This window comes from Acinonyx jubatus, chromosome C1, assembly GCF_027475565.1.
Source record: "Acinonyx jubatus isolate Ajub_Pintada_27869175 chromosome C1, VMU_Ajub_asm_v1.0, whole genome shotgun sequence".
Taxonomy (NCBI): Eukaryota; Metazoa; Chordata; class Mammalia; order Carnivora; family Felidae; genus Acinonyx; species Acinonyx jubatus.
Window position 1 is genome coordinate 52,713,530 of NC_069381.1, and position 19,757 is coordinate 52,733,286.

Below are 19,757 nucleotides of genomic sequence, written 5' to 3' on the forward strand. Positions count from 1 at the left end.
CTTGTGTTTTGTCCCCCTCCTGGATTTCTATTATTTTTGCTTCCCTTCCCTTATGTTCATCTGTTTTGTATCTTAAATTCCTCATATGAGAGAAGTCATATGATACTTGTCTTTTTGTGACTAATTTCGCTTAGCATAATACCCTCCAGTTCCATCCACGTAGTTGCAAATGGCAAGATTTCATTCTTTTTGATTGCCGAGTAATACTCCATTTATATATATACCACATCTTCTTTATCCATTCATCAGTCGCTGGACATTTGGGCTCTTTCCATACTTTGGCTATTGTTGATAGTGCTGCTGTAAACATTGGGGTGCATGTGCCCCTTTGAAACAGCACACCTGTATTCCTTGGATAGATACCTAGTGGTATAATTGCTGGGTTGTAGGGTAGTTCTATTTTTAATTTTTTGAGGAATCTCCATACTGTTTTCCAGAGTGGCTGCACCGGTTTGCATTCCCACTAAAAGTGCAAAAGAGATCCTCTTTATCTGTATCCTTGCCAATATCTGTTGTTGCCTAAGTTGTTAATTAATGTTAGCCATTCTGACAGGTGTGAGGTGGTATCTCATTGTGGTTTGATTTGTATTTCCCTGATGATGAGTGATGTTGAGCATTTTTTCATGTGTCAGTTGGCCATCTGGATGTCTTCTTTGGAGAAGTGTCTATTCATGTCTTTTGCCCATTTCTTCACTGGATTGTTTTTGGGTGTTGAGTTTGATAAGTTCTCTATAGGTTTTGGATACTAACCCTCTATCTGATATGTCGTTTGCAAATATCTTCTCCCATTCTGTCTGTTGCCTTTTAGTTTTGCTGATCGTTTCCTTCACTGTGCAGAAACTTTTTATTTTGATGAGGCCCCAATAGTTCATTTTTGCTTTTGTTTCCCTTGCGTCTGGAGATGTGTTGAGTAAGAAGTTGCTGCGGCCAAGGTCAAAGAGGTTGCTGCCTGTTTTCTCCTTGAGGATTTTGATGGCTTCTTATCTTACATCTAGGTCTTTCATCCGTTTTAAGTTTATTTTTGTGTGCTGTAAGAAAGTGGTCCAGGTTCATTGTTCTGCATGTCGCTGTCCAGTTTTCCCAGCACCACTTGCTGAAGAGACTGTCTTTATTCCATTGGACATTCTTTCCTGCTTTGTCAAAGATTAGTTGGCCATATGTTTGCGGGTCCATTTCTGGGTTCTCTATTCTGTTCCATTGATCTGAGTTTCTGTTCTTGTGCCATTACCATACTGTCTTGATTACAGCTTTGTAATACAGCTTAAAGTCTGGGTTGTGATGCCTCCAGTTTTGCTTTTCTTTTTCAAGATTGCTTTGGCTATTCGGGGTCTTTTGTGGTTCCATACAAATTTTAGGATTGTTTATTCTAGCTCTGTGAAGAATGCTGGTGTTATTTTGATAGGGATTGCATTGAATATGTAGATTGCTTTGGGTAGTATCGACATTTTAACAATATTTGTTCTTCCTATCCAGGAGCATGGAATATTTTTCCTTTTTTTTTTTTTTTTGGTGCATCTCCTTCAATTTTTTTCATAAGCTTTCTATAGTTTTCAGTGTATAGATTTTTCACCTCTTTGGTTAGATTTATTCCTAGGTATTTTATGGTTTTTGGTGTAATTATAAATGGGATCTATTCCTTGATTTCTCTTTTTGTTGTTTCATTATTGGTGTATACGAATGCAACTGATTTCTGTGCATTGATTTTATATGGTGTGACTTTGTCGTATTCATGGATCAGTTCTAGCAGTTTTTTGGTGGAATCTTTTGGGTTTTCTATATACAGTATGTCATCTGTGAAGAGTGAAAGTTTGACCTCCTCCTGGCCGATTTGGATGCCTTTTATTTCTTTGTGTTGTCTGATTGCCAAGGCTAAGTCTTCCAATACTATGTTGAATAACAGTGGAGAGCCACTTAACTCATTCTTATCTCCGTCTTACTTCCTTCTTCCTATCCCACCTACCACCATGTTGATATCTACATTTTTATTTTACAGTTGCCTTAAATATTTCCCCCCATGGTACTAGGTTTTGTATGCAAGATTGAAATTAACTCTGATCTTACATATGTTTATTTGCACGTATCATGTAACATGTCTTGTATTTACTGCATCTCATGTGATTTTCAGAGATGGTATTAATGTGGTAAATAAAAACTTTTGAGAATTTGTATAGTTGGAAGTATTTTAATTTCTTTTCACATATTTAGGTAATAGCTTAGATGAATATAAAATTATAAAAATCTATATTCAAAGTTCTTCCTTTGGCCCTTTGAAAATATTAATTTGTTGCCTTCTTAAATCCATTGTTGATGCTTGGTGGGAGATGATAATCATTTCCTGTTCCCTTTGGAAATACATTCTTTCTCACTGGAAGGTGTTAGCATATTTGTCTTTGATATTCTTAAATTTCATACCCAAAAATGTGACTAGGTGTGTTTTTGTCCTTATACATCATATCTGGAACACTGCGAATCCCTTTCATTCTGTGCTTTTTAAGTTTTCTTTAATGATGAACAATTCTCAGCTGTTATTTCTTCAAAGACCCTGTTCTTTTTTTCTTCTCCTTCAGGGACTCTTGTTTTGTACAGGTTGACACTTCTAACCTCTTCATTGCCTTGCTTATTCTCTTTTGTTTTGTTTGCATTTCTTATTTCCATGTTTTGTTTTGTTTATTTGCATTTTCCATTTATCCTTTTCTGATATCTTCTGGGAACTTTCTTTGAACTGATATTTCCAGTCACTGTTTTGTTTTTCAGCAACACATATTCTGTTTAACCTATCTGTTCAAGCACAGGATAGAGGATAGTGTATTGCTCTGTATGAATTTCTTCAGTTTCCTAGTGGACAGAGTGGTGTAATAGTATCAACCCTGTTGAGTTGTTTTGGAAAACTAAGTGATACAATCCATGTAAAGTGCTTAGAACAATGCCAAGTATGTGGTAAATGAGGGCTGTTTTTCTCTTTTTTTAACATTTATATTTTTCATACCCACTATTTCAAATTATTCTTTGTAACTTCTACTCCTTGATTCACATTACTGATAAAAATGTTTTTTTAAAGGATATTTATTATGTCTGTTACTATGCAGCATTCTTATTTCCTGTCCATTAATTCTGGTTTGCCTCTTACAGGTGTCTCTTACAGTTAAGGGGCTCCATCCTCTCCACATGTCTAGTTGTGTTCTGTGAATACATATTTCCCTGGGAGGATATCAGCTTCCCTGTGTGTGAATGTTTAGAGGTTGAGGGAGTAGAGGCTGGACAGGGAAGAGCTAAAGCCTACTCATCTTAGCTGGGGTTTAGGGAAGGCCGGTGAGGAGCGAAGCAGAGTACCTCTGCCTTTACTATTTGCCCTTGGCTGCAACCCTTTTCCCACCTCAACCAGGCAATCCCGCACCTTTGAGAAACCCTTAATTCATTGGTCCTGTGGCTGTCACTAGATTGATGCTGCTGTTTTCCCTTCTTGTGCTGGCCAGGAAAGTCCTCATCTCTAGAGGGCAGTGCGGAGGCAGCCATATAGTTGCACAAGTAAAAAGCCCTTCCCCAAACTGGCTGTAGGTCCAGGCTCTCTCATGCTCCTTGATGTCTGCCTCTGCACTGGGACCTGCTGCCTTCTATCTCTCCAGGGATTTCTCACAGGTTTTGTGTCCCGTTCTCAGATTTGTCACCCTGTCCCTCTATCTTCATAGTATCTGGGTTTAGAGTGGGATTCCAGGTGCATTGTCAGTTCTCCAGTTTTTCATGGCTAGAAGTTTATAGTTTTTTTATAACCGTACGTTAGTATTCTCATCTATCAGGTTGGTTTTTAAAACTGAACACAATTTCAGAATTTTAGGAAGCTCCTAATTACATGTGTGTGAGTCCAGTTCAGCTTTGTATCAGAAGATTAACTTAATAAAGACCTTTATTAAAAGAAAATTTATTCGTAAGGCAACCCACATTATATAGTAAGGCTCTTCTGTAGTATAAGATATTCATACTGCATCGACAGATTATCTCCCTGTTAATATATTCAGATACCCTTGGCATCTTTCTACTTGTATGAAGAGATTTAGCTACCTAAATTGTTTTTGTTTTTATCTTACTAAATCGTTAGTCCTCTTAGAGCCAATTTGTATTTCACTGAGACATTTTATGATGATTTCAGTATATGCTATACAGTATTTATAGTATATATCTTAACAGAATTAGAAATTGTAGAATATATAAAAAAATGTATCATAGAAAGCAATTTGCTTGTATCATTAAAAGATCAGATGAATGAGAATTTCTGAAAGAAAACCTTTAAAATTTCATCTTTTGTACTTATCCTTGTTATAATGTTTCCTATTTCTGTATTTATTAAAGATGCACAGTAATCAAAAAGGCTTACTTCCAGAGCCAAATCCTGTACAAATTATGAAAAGTTTGAACAACCCTGCCCTGTTACAAGTCCTTCTACAACCCCAGCTTTGTGGACGAGCTGTTAAACCAGGTAAGCACCATGGCACTGATTAAATATAGAAGGTTGGCATGAAGTCAGTTTGTGCTGTTTTATATGAAAAACACATTTAAATTAGTCCAAAAATATTTTTCTAGGACTTGTCATGAATTTTAATTAATGGTCTGAGGTGATAATATGTTTTGCCTGGTTTTGGTAGATACAATCTGCTTATATGTTTCCTGATTTCTTTTACCTTTTTAAAACCAGTTTAGCTCATAATTAAATGACAGGAATTTAAAGACCAGATAATTAATACACTACATTGTTATGGACTGTATCAACAGACAACATGATACTTTTCTAAGTAATATTTTTAGCAGAATTACTTTGTTCAAAAATGCTAAAGTTATGTTTCCTTTTTGCTCTTTTTTGTTGAAAAATAGTTTTACTTTGTAGAAAATGACAAAAGCATTATGGAAATCTTTATAATATTGGTATATATTAAATATCTATTTAGTATTCCTTCTCTGATAAGAGCCTACCTTTTGAAATGTACAACTATATGTACATAAAATGTATACTTTAGCATTATGAAGTGAATTTTTATATTCAACATTAAAGTTTAGAATAAAAATGTTTAAATACATTTTATGTTTGTTTCAACGCTGACTGGTCTAACACCAGCTAGTGGACTGCAATTCAGTTCTAGCACTAACTACCCAGGGTTAGCCCAGACCCCAGAAGTTAAGGGCTTAGTCACCAACAGGTCTGCCTCTCTTTACGCACCAGTTGTCAATTCAGGGGGGCCCCAAGCCACCTGTACTTCTGACCCCTGGCTACAAATTCAGGGATTCCAGTGACCACCCCAGGTTTGATGATTTACTAGAACAGTTCATAGGGCTTAGGAAAGCACTATACTTATGATTACCGTTTGATTATAAAGGCTACAACTCAGAAACAACCAAAAGAAAATACTCTTAGAGCTAGGTCTAGGAGGGCCCCGAATGCAGAGCTTTGGTGATCTTTTCCCATGGAGTCAGAGCACATCTCTGTGTTCGCCAGCTAGAGATGTCTACTGAATTAAATTTGGCATTCAGAGTTTTTAATTGAAGTTTTGTTATATAAGCAATGACGACCTGTTATTGAACTCAATCTCCAGTTTCACTCTTCTCTCTGGAGATCAGGAGGTCCTGCTGATACCACGTGGCCCAAAGCTCCAGCCCCCTAATCACATAGCTGGTGTTTCTGGCAAGAGCAGTCCCCCCATAAAGGCCCACCTTGAGTCACCTCATTAGCATAACAAAGATACTTGTAGCACTCAGAAAATTGTAAGGATCTAGTATTCCTTCTAGGAACCAGGGACAAAGACCAGTTAAATTTTGTATTATACAACAATAGTCATAGTAATAAATATGTCCCATAATCATCAATTATTTGTGTGTAAGAAGCAGCTTTAGAAGTTTTCTGGTTCAGCCTGTTACATAATCAGATATCTCTTCTACAATTTTAATGGTATAGAGATAGTTTTTTAACATCTTGATAACTTAAAGCATGAGAAGCTCATTATTTCCCAAGGCAACCTATTCCGTAATTAGACAAATTTATTTACTAGAGTTTTTTTTAAATATTAGATGGTAATCCCTATAATTTTAGCCATTTATTCTAGTTCTTCCTCTGAAGAAACACAGAATAAATCTATTCCTTCTTCCATAAGAAAAGACTTCTAATAATATTTGAAAAGACAGCTACCATGAGACCTTAGTCATTTTTGGTTTTCCCTGTCTTCTATTCTCCAGGTCAGTGGTCTTCTTAAAATTTATTTATTTTTTGAATATGCAGCCATATCAGTAAAATAAATTTTGAGCAGAGCCCCCAGTGTATACAGTATATGTATCAATTATATGTCAGTTATATAAATGCACCCTTGTTGACCTGTATATTAAGAAATGATAAAACTTAATATTTTTTATTTAAGGATGAAAGTTAATATGAACAAGAATTCTAGTATTTTTTTTCTACACCTCGTTAACTTCTTTGAAGACTACCGTTTTGTATTTGGCTTTCCATAATATGTCCCAAGATACACTCTCAGGCCTCCCCAACTGGTTGTCCTCTTGTAGATAACAGCCTAGGTTTTCTGATTTGTCCAGAAATAGGGTATACACAGACATGAACATATCCTGTAAATGGGTTTTGATCAGCATAGAATGTGGTGGGATTTCCCTCCTGTGATCATTCTGTTGCTGTTCATGCAGTCCAAGATTGTATTAGTGTTTGAGGGAAGTATTTCATGCTCTTGGGTCTTTTAGAAAGTATTGTCCACATCTTTGGACTCTGGGCTCTCTTTAGTAACTCCTGTCCAATATTAGTTTTTGTCTTTTCATCTGAGAATATATATTCTCTACTCTGCTTTTCTACTCAGATTGATGTATGGCCAAGAAATAAGTTATGCTTATTTTAGGGATAGTTTCACAATTTTAAATAGGATGTCTCAATATTACACTGATGGAGAAATTATTTCACCAAGCTTGCTTTCTTCCTTTGTGTGGAGTGGCAAGGGAGGAAGATTAAATCTCCTTAACGTGAACACATGCAAAGCTTCTGGAGGATGTAATGACAGTTTCTTGGTGGTTAGGAAAGACTAAGTGTCTTGTTAATCAGTAAATGCCACCTGTATTTCCTTTATCTTTTTAAAAAATTTTTTTAATGTTTATTCATTTTTGAGAGAGAGACAGAGCATGAGTCGGGGAGGGGCAGAGAGTGAGGGAGACACAGAATCTGAGGCAGGCTCCAGGCTCTGAGCTGTCAGCACAGAGCCTGACGTGGGGCTCGAACTCACGGACTGCCGGATCATGACCTGAGCCGAAGTCGGACGCTCAACCGACTGAGCCACCAGGCGCCCCTGCCCTTTACTGTATCTAACTCTATCCCTTACTGTATTTTGAGCTCCTCACAGAGGGCTCTGAGCAACCTAAGAATTAAAATTCATTATAATTATGTTTATATTAAGTAGTATAGATATTTATATTTATACCCTCGCTCTTCTTCCTTCTCGTTTCATTTCTCAAATAACTCACACTTATTTACCTGTTTTTAGTTTGCCTCTCCCACTAGAATGTAAGTTCCATAACTACAAAGATTTATGTCTTGTTCATCTCCTGCACCTAAAGCAACTGTTAATTATAATGAAAGGAACTTAAATAGTTATTTACAGATCAATCTTCTTCCTCTGTATCTCTGTTCCACAGCTTATACATACCTTGTTACTCACATATGGTCTGTTCTACAAATTCTCAACTACTCTGCCTTTTCTGTCTAATCTGTACACTTCCATCAGCTTGATTTTCCTCTCAGACCCAGTTTGGTTATGTTACTCTGACCATACTGATCTTTTCTCTTCAATCCAGACCTTTTAACCAACTTCAAAATACAATGTAAATATTCTAGACTACTTTCTTTATATGTATGTGTGTGTGTCCCTTTTAAATTTTAACTAGTATGCAATTACTTATAGTCTAAGTTATATTTTTAACAGCTTTATTGAGTTATATTTGCATATTAATCTACACATTTAGACTGTAAAAATTTATAAGTTGACATATGTATAAAACCATTGTGTACATAATTTTTATATATAAGTATATACCCATATGTATATTGCCATAATCAAAATAATGAACATATTTATAACTCTCAGAAGTTTCATTTTGTCTTCTTATAATCTCCCTCTCCTCCATCCCTAGGAAACTACTGATTTGACTTCTGTCACTATAGTTTGTCTTCTCTAGAAATTTATATAAATGGAATCACCCTGAAATTTATATAAATGGAATAAAATAAAATTACTATTTTGAGACTCATTCATGTTTCATGTATCAGTAGTTTTTTTTTTTTTTTTAATGGAGCCGTATTGCATTCCACAGTTTGCATATCTATTGAATTGTTGATGAACATTTAGGTTATCTCTAGTTTGGGATCGTTACAAATAAAATTTCTGCGAACATTTGTGTGTTAGTCTTTCTGCAGACTTATGCTTTTATTTCTCCCTGCTAAATATCTAGTTGTGGAATGGCCAGGGCATGTGGTAGGTGTAGGTTTGAGTTATAAGAAACTCTCCCATCTGTTTTCCATTGTGGTTAAACCACTTTGCATTCTCAGTCATCAATATCTAGGGCTCCAGTTTGCTTCATATTCTCACCAACACTTGTTATGTTCCTCCTTTAATTTTAGCCTTTCTATTGGGTATCTCACAGTGATTTTGACTATTCCTTTCAATGATTTTGAACATCTTTTAAAATGCTAATTAGTCCTCTTTATATCTTTTTTGTTATATTATTTTAAATATTTTATGCCTTTTTCTTATTAAGTATTATCTTTTTTTATTAAGTTATCTTTTTCTTATTAAGTAGTAAGTGTTCTTTATTAGAGGTACAAGTCCACTGTTGTATGTATGGGTTTGCACATATTTTCTTTCACTCTGCAAGTTTTCCTTTATTTTCTTAACAGTGTCCTTTGAAGAGCAAAATTTATTATTTTGGCCAAGTCCAATTTGTTTTTTGTTAAAATTTGTACATCTTTTGTCATATTTAAGAAATCTTAAAAAAAATCTTTGCCAAATTTTAGGTCATTAAGATGCTCTCATATATTTTCTTTGAGAAGTTTTATAATTTTTTATATTTAGATTTCTGGTTTATGTTAATTTTTGTTTATGGTGTGAAGGTAAGTAAAGGTGCAAGTTAATTTTTTACCGTTGTTCCACCATCGTTTGTTAAAAAAGATTATCCTTTTCCATTGAATTGCTTGACGCCTTTTTTCAAAGATCAGTTCACTCTATATGTATGTATGGCTCTATCTCTGGATTCTCCATTCCATTCCATTGATCTAAACATTTGTCTTTTTCCCAGTACTGCATTGTCTTGATAAATGTAGCTTTGTAACAAGCCCTGAAATCAGTGAGTGTAAATCCTTCATTTTGTTTGGCCTATTCTCTGTCCTTTGTATTAATATATAAATTTTGGAACTAGACTGTCAATCTCCATGAAAAAATGTCAGTAATTTAATTGGGATTGTGTTAAATCTATACTAATTTGGATAGAATTGACAACAGTGTTGAGGTTGAGCCATACATATGGTATATTTCTCAATTAAGGTCTTATTAATTTTTCTCAGAAATAATTTGTAAATTTCAAGGTACAAATATTACACATATTTTGTCAGTTATTCATAGTATTTTACATTTCTTGATACTATTTTAAATAGAATTGCCTTTAAATTTAAATTTCAAATTTCTTATTTCTAGCATGTGAAAGTACACTTGATTTTGTATATATTGTATCTTGCAACCTAGCTTATTATTTCCTGTAGGTTTTGTTCTTAGGATTTTCTATATACACAATCATGTAATCCACTAATAAACACATTTTCACTTCTTCCTTTCCAATATGTGTGACTTTTACTTCTTTTTCTTGCTTTATTGCAATATACAGAAATTCAGCATAATTTGTGCATTGAACTGGTAAGAATGCACATCTTTGCCTTGTTTCTGATCTTGAGGAGAGAACATTCATTCTTTTACTGTCATATTAGCTATAGCTTTTTCACAGATTTGCTTTTTCAAGCTGAGAAATTTGCCTTCTATTTCTATATTGCAGAGAAATTTTGTCGTGATAATTGCTAGAATTTATCCAGTGCTTTTATGCATTAATTGAGATCATCATATGTGTTTTTTGTTTTTGCTTGGTCTGCTAGCATGATGAATTACATTAATTTTTGAATGTTAAACCAACCTTTTATTACAAGGGTAAACCTCATTTGGTCATGATGTATTATAGTCCTTTGTACTTATTGTTGATTGACAGTGTTGTTCAAGACTTCTTGAGGGGAGGATGGGGCACAATGGAAGAAGTTAAGGATAAAGGCAGTTATATGTGAGACTGTAGACATTTCCAGAGTGTTTTGATTCTGGTGGTGGTTGTTTTAAACTGGGAAATACTGTATTCATTAAAAGCTGTGAAAAAATATTTTTTAATGTTTTATAACAAAATACAGTGACTAACTGAAAAAAAGAGAGGAGTTGGTGTTGAAATCTCTAACCATAATTGTGGATTTGTCTACTTTTTTAGTTCTAGAAATATTTGCCTTCTGTATTTTGAAGCTTTGTTATTTGAGGCACATTTAAGATTGTTGTATCCTCCTGATGACCCCTTTATTGTAATGAAATGACCGTTTTATCCCTCTTTCCTAATAAACAATCTGTCTTTATAAACAACTTAGCTAATGACCTAATCTTCCTACCACCTGTTGTGAAACAGGATCCTTCTAAAGAAAACAATTTGCTCTTATTTTATTTTTGAGAGAGAGAGGGAGCAAGAGAGAGAGAGAGAGAGCAAGTGTGAGCGCACATGAGTTGGGGAGGGACAGAAAGAGGCACAGAATCTGAAGCAGGCTTCAGGCTCTGAGCTGTCAGCTGGGCTCGAACTCATGGATGATGAGATCATGACCTGAGCCGAAGTTGGAAGCTCAACCAACTGAGCTACCCAGGTGCCCCCAAAGAAAACACTTTTGAACAGTTTTCCAAAGATGGACTAGTTTAGCAAGTAATAAAAACTTGTGCTTTTTAAAACATGGGATAAACTTGTAGACATGTTATATGCGAATTTCAAATATTTTTGATCGTTAGATTAAATGCTTTTTTTTTAAGGCACTTATTTTTTTCCCTTTCTTTTTTTTATAAATAAGACAACACAATTCTTTATTTTTTTAAAGTAAGCTCTCCATCCAATGTCAGGCTTAAACTCATGACCCACAGATCAAGAGCCACATGAGTCACACGTTCTACCAACCAAGCCAGCCAGGCTCCCTAAGATGAAATGCTTTTTGAAGCACTTTCTATGCCTGACCATTCCTAGTTGCTTTGTAATAATTAGATGAAATTACTTCACATATTTTCTATCTCATGTTTCTGTCTATTATTTATTTTGAAAACATCTCTTTTAATATATACTCTGGTATTTGTCATCAGGCAAACTTGGTAAAAAGTGTGGCTATTTATTCCTTTTATCAACTATGTATTGTTTCTTTTGTTTTTATTATATAAATATTTTTATGTACATATATTGTCTTCTTAAATGGGTTGTAAGCTCTTCAAAGGAAAAGACTGTATGTTCTTGGCTTTCCCACCCACCCTACTCCCTGCCAACATACCCCAAAAATCTAACACAAATATGGAGCAAATGACAGGGGTTCAATTAGTATTATACTTACTCTAATACATGGAGTTAGTTTTGTTGCTCTAAGAACTAGAGAAGAGAAAGCCTAGGGTTGGTGTTTTATTATCTTGACAAGAAGGTGTTGGGATTTGAAATCAAATTCTGATTTTGAATCACGGGGAAGGGAGCTTGTTACTTCTTGTGTGACAAGGTCAGTATATAATTGACCTTTCAATAAACTTGTTAAAAGTTTTAAAAACTATTTATTTACCCTTTTTGGAGTTTATTTGTTTTTGAATCCCATGTATGTCATGACGTTAAATATTTTATTTTCTTAAAAGCAGTTCTTGGAACACCTCACAGCTTGCCACATCTGATGAATCCATCCATCTCCCCTGCATTTTTACATCTGAATAAAGCACATCAGGTATATAAATGGCATTGAGTACTGAAGTATCAAACATTTGGAGTGACTCATTTGTTTGCTCTTAACATTTAAAATTCTTGAGAAGTTAAATGAGTATTTCATCTCTAAAAAAAAATTCTTAGTAATAACTATGGCTACATGAAAACACAGGACATCAGATCAAATTAAGCTGATCAAAGCAGTATAGTTCTGTTTATAGGGCATTAAGGGAAGAGAGGTGTATTTTGTGGCATATTTTTCTAGAAATAAGTAGTAAAAACAAGTCTTATGTGGTCTTAACTCAAAGTATTCACAGAAAGAAAAAAATGAATGTGAACTCTTAATTTTTAAATTTTAGTCTATATGAAAATAATTCATACAAGAATAAAAATGTGTTTCTTACCTTCAGATAAGTATTTTAAAACGTATTTGTATGTAAACATAATATTGGAGATAAATACTACTCATTAATTTCTGGTACTGCTGTGTCTATATAAAAGCCTAATTACAAATCCAACCTAATGTATGATAGATGATTAATGTAGCTTAATGAAGGAGTAGTCCTAAACTGAGCTTTTGAAGAAAAGGTTTATCTTTTATTTATTTTTCATTTTTGGAATCTAACGTAGGACCTTGTACATTAGAGGGTCTTTATTCATTCATTTAGTCAACATATTGAGAATCTAACATGTACTGGACACTGTGCTGGTCATTGAGGCTATAGCATTGAACAAAAACATTCATAGTCCTTTGTTCTTGAAGAATTTCAACAAATATAGAAAACAAATGTTAATTCTAATAAGTTGTGAAGAGTGACATGAGAGGGGAGTTCAGAGTACTGACGATATTCTCTTTATTTTAGAATTAAGACAAGAATGCTTAATTTTGCCCAGAAGGTCTATCCAAGCTGGCCTCTGCTGCCTCTCCTGTTCATTGGGTATCACTGTCCCAGCAATAATGGCCTGCTTTTGGTCCTCGAAGGACTTTGCTCTCTTCTTCGTTCTTTGCTCCTGCTGCTGCTTCTACCTGGAATGCTCCCCACCTCAATACCACCTAAGTCCCCCAGACTTCACCTAGTTCTTTCTCCACAGCCTTCAGATCTCTGTGCAAGAGTTAGTTCCTCAGGGAAAATTTCCTTGAATTCACCAACCTAAATCAAATCCCCAACTATTCTCATAGCTCCTGTATTTTTCTTTCACATACTCATCACCGTTTGTAATTACATGTTTTTAATATTAATGTCTCCCTCCCTCAGGAACCTCTAAGATCTGTGAGGGCAGATTGTATTTTGTATTTCTCATTGTGTAGCACTGTACCTGGCACACAGTAAGTGCTCAGTAAATATGTGTTGGATGATTAAATGAATAAATAAATGATTGAATGACAGTGACATAAAGCCAAAAGGGGGTGGGGGGAAGGAAGAAGGATGAAAGAAAAAAAGAAGATCTGGAGTTAGTTCTATGACCACATAATCACATCTTGTATATTATTAAAAGAATTAATTAGCATTGCCTGAAGTAGGAAAGTAGGATATTAAGAAGCTATTGGCTTTTGCTCAGATCAACTGGAGAATTGAACTTTAAAATGAATTGAGTTCTGTGAAAAGTAGCTTTTGAAAATTAAACTAACTCGATGCTTTATCATTTTCACAGAGCACAGTTATGGGTAATACTTCTAATTTATTCCTTCAGAATCTTTCTCACGTACCATTGGCACAGCAACAATTAATGAAGTTTGAGAATATTCCTAATAATGTAAGTATGGCATTGTTTTTTTCTTTGGAATTGAGTTCATTCCTTTTCTGTATTCAGGCTGTCAGATTGTTTATGAACATTCACATGTGTAGCCTTTTCATTTGGTGATATCCTGCTGCCATGAGCAGAAGTCTTATTTTCTTTTCTTCTTTTGCAGAAACCGGGCTTACTTGGAGATCCCCCAGCCATGATACTTCAAACCACAGTAGGGATGGGGTCAGCGCTTCCTTTGAAAACAGAGTTGGGTCATCATGGAGAAGCACATAAAAGTAAATGACATGCATTTACCGAGAAGTCTGGAACCAGTCAGATTTGAGATTTAAAGATGGTTTACCTATATTCTGCTTATATTTACAGAAAGGTTAAATTTGAGTTTTATTCAGTCATTTAAAATTTTAAGAGCCCTCTTGGCTTTTCTATTTTTCATATAAGAAAACTATTGATAAGTTATTGATGGACTTGCTTCCATGCCAAGATCACATTTTCCCTGTTGGATATGCTTTAATATTTGATGAATGTTCACAGCAGCATGAGGCAAAGACATAGATCCCTTTGAGAGTGACGTGCTGCCCACTGGGCTGACAACATATTACATAGATATCCATTTAATTTTTGCCTGAATAAGAAACCCTTAGCTTTTAAAGAAATATGTGGTATTTTGGTAAACTTTGATAATTTATTTGTATTATTTTTTAAATGTGATCTCCAAACTAGTAGTTGAAGAAAAATAACAACATGTGTACTCTGTGTTTCTGAAAAGATGACAAATTTAAACATTTTTTTAAATGTTTCTTTATTTTTGAGACAGAGGGAGACAGCGCGAGTGGGGGAGGGCAGACAGAGGGGAGACACAGAATCTGAAACAGGCTCCAGGCTCTGAGCTGTTAGCACAGAGCCCGATGCGGGGCTCGAATCCACAATTGTGAGATCATAACCTGAGCCGAAGTTGGACACTTAACCAACCGAGCCACCCAGGTGCCCCTGAAAAGATGACAAATTTAAACAAAACAATTATTTTTTAGAAAAACAAAAGCATCTGGTATACCAAGATTTCTTATTGGAATGCTATTTGAAAGGAACTTTCAGTTTGAAGTGTAATTGAAATTTGTCTTAAGTAATTATGCTGGGAAAAGAGAAGGGCCACAAGTAATTTAAAAAAAAAGTCAATTAAATATAGGGTAGTATATTTTGCCTTTGCAGGAAGCCAGCAAGTCAAATGATCAAATAAATCCATCAATTCTGATTGTTTAAATTGACTGGGTGAAAGTTAAACTAGTATACAGACAGGTGTAGAAATTTTTATGGTATGATGGAGCCTTTTCCAAAAATTAAATTTTATATCACTAAAAGCTCATGCAGATGTTTAAAAAAATTTTTTAACATTTATTTATTTTTAAAAGAGAGCAACAGAGAACGAACAGGGGAGGGGCAGAGAGAGAGAGAGGGAGACACAGAATCCAAAGCAGGCTCTAGGCTCTGACCTTTCAGCACAGAGCTCCATGTGGGGCTCAAACCCACTATCCGTGAGATCACGACCTGAGCCGAAGTTGAATGCTTAACCGAGAGCCACCCACCCTTCATGTAGATGTTTATTATTTGTGTTGGGTTAAATAATAAGCTATTTGCTTTTGCATAAACTGCTTTAAGAACATTTAAAATTCAAAATGTCCAAATAAATACATTGCTAGAAGAAGTATCCACCTCTATTTAGTACTAGAAATAATTTAAGAAATTTGTTCAGTGAATTTGTAAAATATAAATTTGACTTAACGTACTTATCAAAATTAGCTCTTTTCTTCTAATTGTGAGCCATAGATTTTTAAAAAGTGGAATGGTTCAAAATTTTCCTATTAAAATTTTCATCTCTTCCAGAATTTCTTGGTATTTCCTGTAAATAAAAATGTAAAGCTTTCATGTGTTAAATTGGTGCCTATCTATTCACAAATATTACTGTTTTTTAAACCAGGGTTATGCTGATGTTTAAAAACCAGCTCTCTAGGTCTAAAAAAAAGTCTTGATTTTCACAGCATTTGTAGAGGTCTACGTGTAAGGACTACAAGTCATGGCCAATTGCACACTACCCACATGAAGACACTGAATTCAGGAGCTGGGAAAAGATACCCATAGTCAGCTGTTATGAACTGGTACAAGTTGGCTGACCAAAACTATTGTTGGATTTAACTTTATTTTTAGGTGTCAGAGAATTTTTTCAGCTGAAGACTTAATTATTTATGGAAGCAGGCAAATTACAGTGATTGGGCATTAAAACAAAGGCACCTGATGTAACTTAAGTGCCAAAAAGTATACACATTTTGCTCTCATATTTTACAATAGACAGCTAAAACTTGGAGTTAAAAAATATCCTTGAGATTGTCCTGGAAGTTGTTGAAAATAAGGGAAGCATGATTACTGTTATAGGGTTTGTTTTTATTACCCCCATATGGAAACCTGCTACTTTACAAGCACTAACTTCACGTTTTGAATATAACTCTTCTCTAACGGGCACAAAATAGTTTTTTCCACATTTTGCCCATAACTTAACAAAAATCCAAAGGACTGTTGTGAAGAACTCGTCTAATCAAACCTTTTTGCATTTGTGGTTTACTACAGCATCTAATCTGATTCCAACTCAAACAACTATAACAGCTGGAATGGGCATGTTACCATTCTTTCCAAATCAGCACATTGCTGGACAAGCTGGGCCAGGGCATGGGAATACTCAGGAGAAACAGCCAGCCTCGGTGGGGAAGGCAGAAGGAAATTTCTCAGGGTCACAAGCTTATCTTCAGAGCTTTCCAAACCTTACTGCAGGAGGCTTGCTGACAGGACACCATAAGCAACAGCAGAGTCAGCCAAGAGGCTCGGAGATAAGTTCAGGGGTAAGAAAATTATGTTTATGCATACATACACACACACAAACACACAAGTACACACATATACATGTGTATGCTACATGTATGTAGATAATATGCAGGAATATATATGTCTATTCTTTTAAAATTTTTTAAATTCTAATTCTACAGGATTCTAATTTGGGGCTTATTTTACAGGTAATGTAATTTATGAAGTATCATAAAGTATCTTCAGTATTTTTAAATTCCAAAGAAAGTTAATAATATACTTAAAGTATAGAAATGTGGATTACAAACTAGATGATTGATATATCCATGACATGATGACTTTTTCATAGTGTGCATTTACTTCTCAAAATAGAAGAAAATATTGCACTCATAAAACTGTTATTATAAGCAAACAGCCCATCTTTTGATAGGTTATGCCAGCTGATGTTTGTGACTATGCTTAATTACTTACCAGTTTGTAAATAAAATAATTTCAATTTCAAGAAAATGAGTTTTTTAAGTCTGTAAAATAAATATGGATTCTTTATTCTTATAGATACTTTTCTAAAATTCAGTATTTCAATTAGAATTCAGAATTCTAATATTCACAAATACTTGATATTTTAGAAATGAAATATAAACCAAGTTCAAAATTTGTAGTTTGGAAAAGCTTAAGAGTATCATTAATACTTATCTAATGATATGATGTTATTTATGAGGCTAATGAAATAATAACGCTTTTTTTTTAAATTTTTTTTTTTAACGTTTATTTATTTTTGAGACAGAGAGAGACAGAGCATGAACGGGGGAGGGTCAGAGAGAGAGAGAGAGAGAGACACAGAATCTGAAACAGGCTCCAGACTCTGAGCTGTCAGCACAGAGCCTGATGCAGGGCTCGAACTCACGAACTGCGAGATCATGACCTGAGCCGAAGTCGGACGCTTAACCGACTGAGCCACCCAGGCGCCCCAACGCTTTTCAAAATGTTAATTTTTTCTACTTTAAATTTATACTCTGTAACTAGGTATTAGTTTAATATGTAAAGGCAAAACCAATTTTATTTTATCTGAAAAATGTCGAAGTCAGTTATTAAACTCTGGTCTGCTCAAAAGAATCTAATCTCTGTTTTAATTCTTGAAGGTTTACCCAATTATTTTATTTGTTCTTAGACCAGCGACATTTGTAAATGTTAAACTTGGTAGGTAGAATAAAGTACATTTAATTTATATTCATACCCTGAAGTACCCTTTGGTTTGTAAGTAGTATAAAACTCAGGTTATAAGCAGCATGTGAGGGAAAAAAATTCATGTAGTTGGCTGTATTGAAATGTCAAAATAATTAGATTAATCTGGAGGTGGTTTTATTGTCAACTAGTCATAGCAGCAGATATGGATGGGATGCCCTACAGTTGTTCATTGAGAAAGCTAAGGCAGATCTTGTAGAATGAATTTTAAAAATTTATCTGCAGTATTAATTTTGGGGGTTTTTGAGGGAAATTAAACAGTCGGAACTCATATATGAATATGCTATATCTTTTTGCACAGAAAGCGCCAGCTCTTTAGAAAAGCTTGATTTGAGGTGATTCACATAATGGGCAGAGTCTATCAGGAGGAAAACAGCCAGAGTGGTGCAAGGCCAGGAAAACAGGTTCTGTGAAAAAAATTGAGGGAAATGGAGACATGTAACCCTGAAAGAGAAGACAAGCTGGATATCTATTTAAAAAATATATTCTCAGACTAGTCACAGGGTATTTTGTGTTTCACCAGTAGGCAGAACTAGTCCAGTAACTATGAGCTACAGTAAAGCATTAGGCTTTATATAACAAAATACTGTATTAGGCTTAATACAACAAAGAGCAGTTGAAGCTTTCACACAAACAAAAAGCTTGATTCTTTCACTAAGATGTGACTGTCCTGTCACTGAAAACAATTAAGTAGCCATGAAATGAGCATTGGTACAGATTGCTGTAAAGTGATTCCTCTTTTGACAGTAGGGGTTTGGGCCAGGTAATTTCAAAGTGTGTTTTCCAAGAATGAAGCAAGAAATTTGATTTTGTTAAACATAATTGGTTTCATTCAACTTTAGAGTTTTAGACTTACGTTTTTAAGAAATTTTTTTGTTAAGGTATAATTGTCATACAGCATTATATTAGTTTCTGATATACAATATGAGGATTTGATACATATCACACATATTACAAAATGACCACCCCAGTAAGTCTAGTTAATATTCATTACCATACATACATATATTATAATTTTTTTGTGTATAATGGGAACTTTTAAGATTTGTTCTCTTAGCAACTTTCAAATATGCAACGTGGTTTTATTAACTATAGTCACATCCTGTACATCACATCCCCATCACTTATTTATTTCATAACTGGAAGTTTGTACCTTTTGGCTTTTTTCACCTGTTTTGCTCACCTCTGTCTCTGATAAGCACCCATCTGGTTTCTGTATCTATAAGCTTGTTTTTTCTTTTCTTTTCTTTTTTTTTTTATTCTGCATGTAAGTAAGATCATACAGGATTCGTTTTTCTCTGACTTTTTTTATTTAGCATAATGCCCTCAAGGTCCATCCTCATTATCACAAATGGCAAGATTTCTTTCCTATTTAAGACTGAATATATACACACTTTTTTTTATTCACCCATCAAAGAGCAGTTCTGTTGTTTTCATATCTTGTCTGTTGGGGATAGTGCTTCAGTGAACATGGGAGTGCAGATGACACTTGAGACAGGGATTTCATGTCCTGTGAATATATACCCAGAAATGGGACTGCTGGATCATACGGTAATTGTTTATTTTTTTTAGGAACTTCTATACTGTTTCTCATTATGGTCATATTGCTTTTCTCCCATTCAGTAGATTGTGTTTTCATTTGCTGTACAGAAATTTTTTAGTTTGATGTAGTTCCACTTGTTTATTTTTACTTTCGTTGCCTTTGCTTTTGGTGTCATATCCAAAAAGTCCCTGCCAAGACTAATGTCAAGGAGTTTTTTTCCTATATTTTCTCCTAGGGGTTTTATGCCTTCTGATCCTATATTTAAGTCTTTAATCCAGTTTGAGTGAATTTTTGTGTGTGGTGTAAGATCAGGGTCCATTCTCATTCTTTAGCATGTGGATGT

The 19,757-nt window shown here is 34.6% G+C and overlaps 1 protein-coding gene across 2 annotated transcripts in view; it reads left to right on the plus strand.

The window, feature by feature from the left end:
• The window catches only part of RAVER2 (ribonucleoprotein, PTB binding 2), a 90,995-nt gene that overhangs the window by 36,050 nt on the left and 35,188 nt on the right, over positions 1-19,757 (plus strand). Inside the window, exons 5-9 of one of the 2 annotated variants that reach the window (XM_027058990.2) lie at positions 4,345-4,471; positions 11,970-12,055; positions 13,726-13,788; positions 13,946-14,057; positions 16,399-16,667. In XM_027058990.2, the coding sequence (XP_026914791.1) occupies positions 4,345-4,471; positions 11,970-12,055; positions 13,726-13,788; positions 13,946-14,057; positions 16,399-16,667 (657 nt within the window). Of the gene's footprint in view, positions 1-4,344; positions 4,472-11,969; positions 12,056-13,686; positions 13,789-13,945; positions 14,058-16,398; positions 16,668-19,757 lie in introns of both variants that reach the window. The other variant, XM_027058989.2, reaches the window with a different exon arrangement.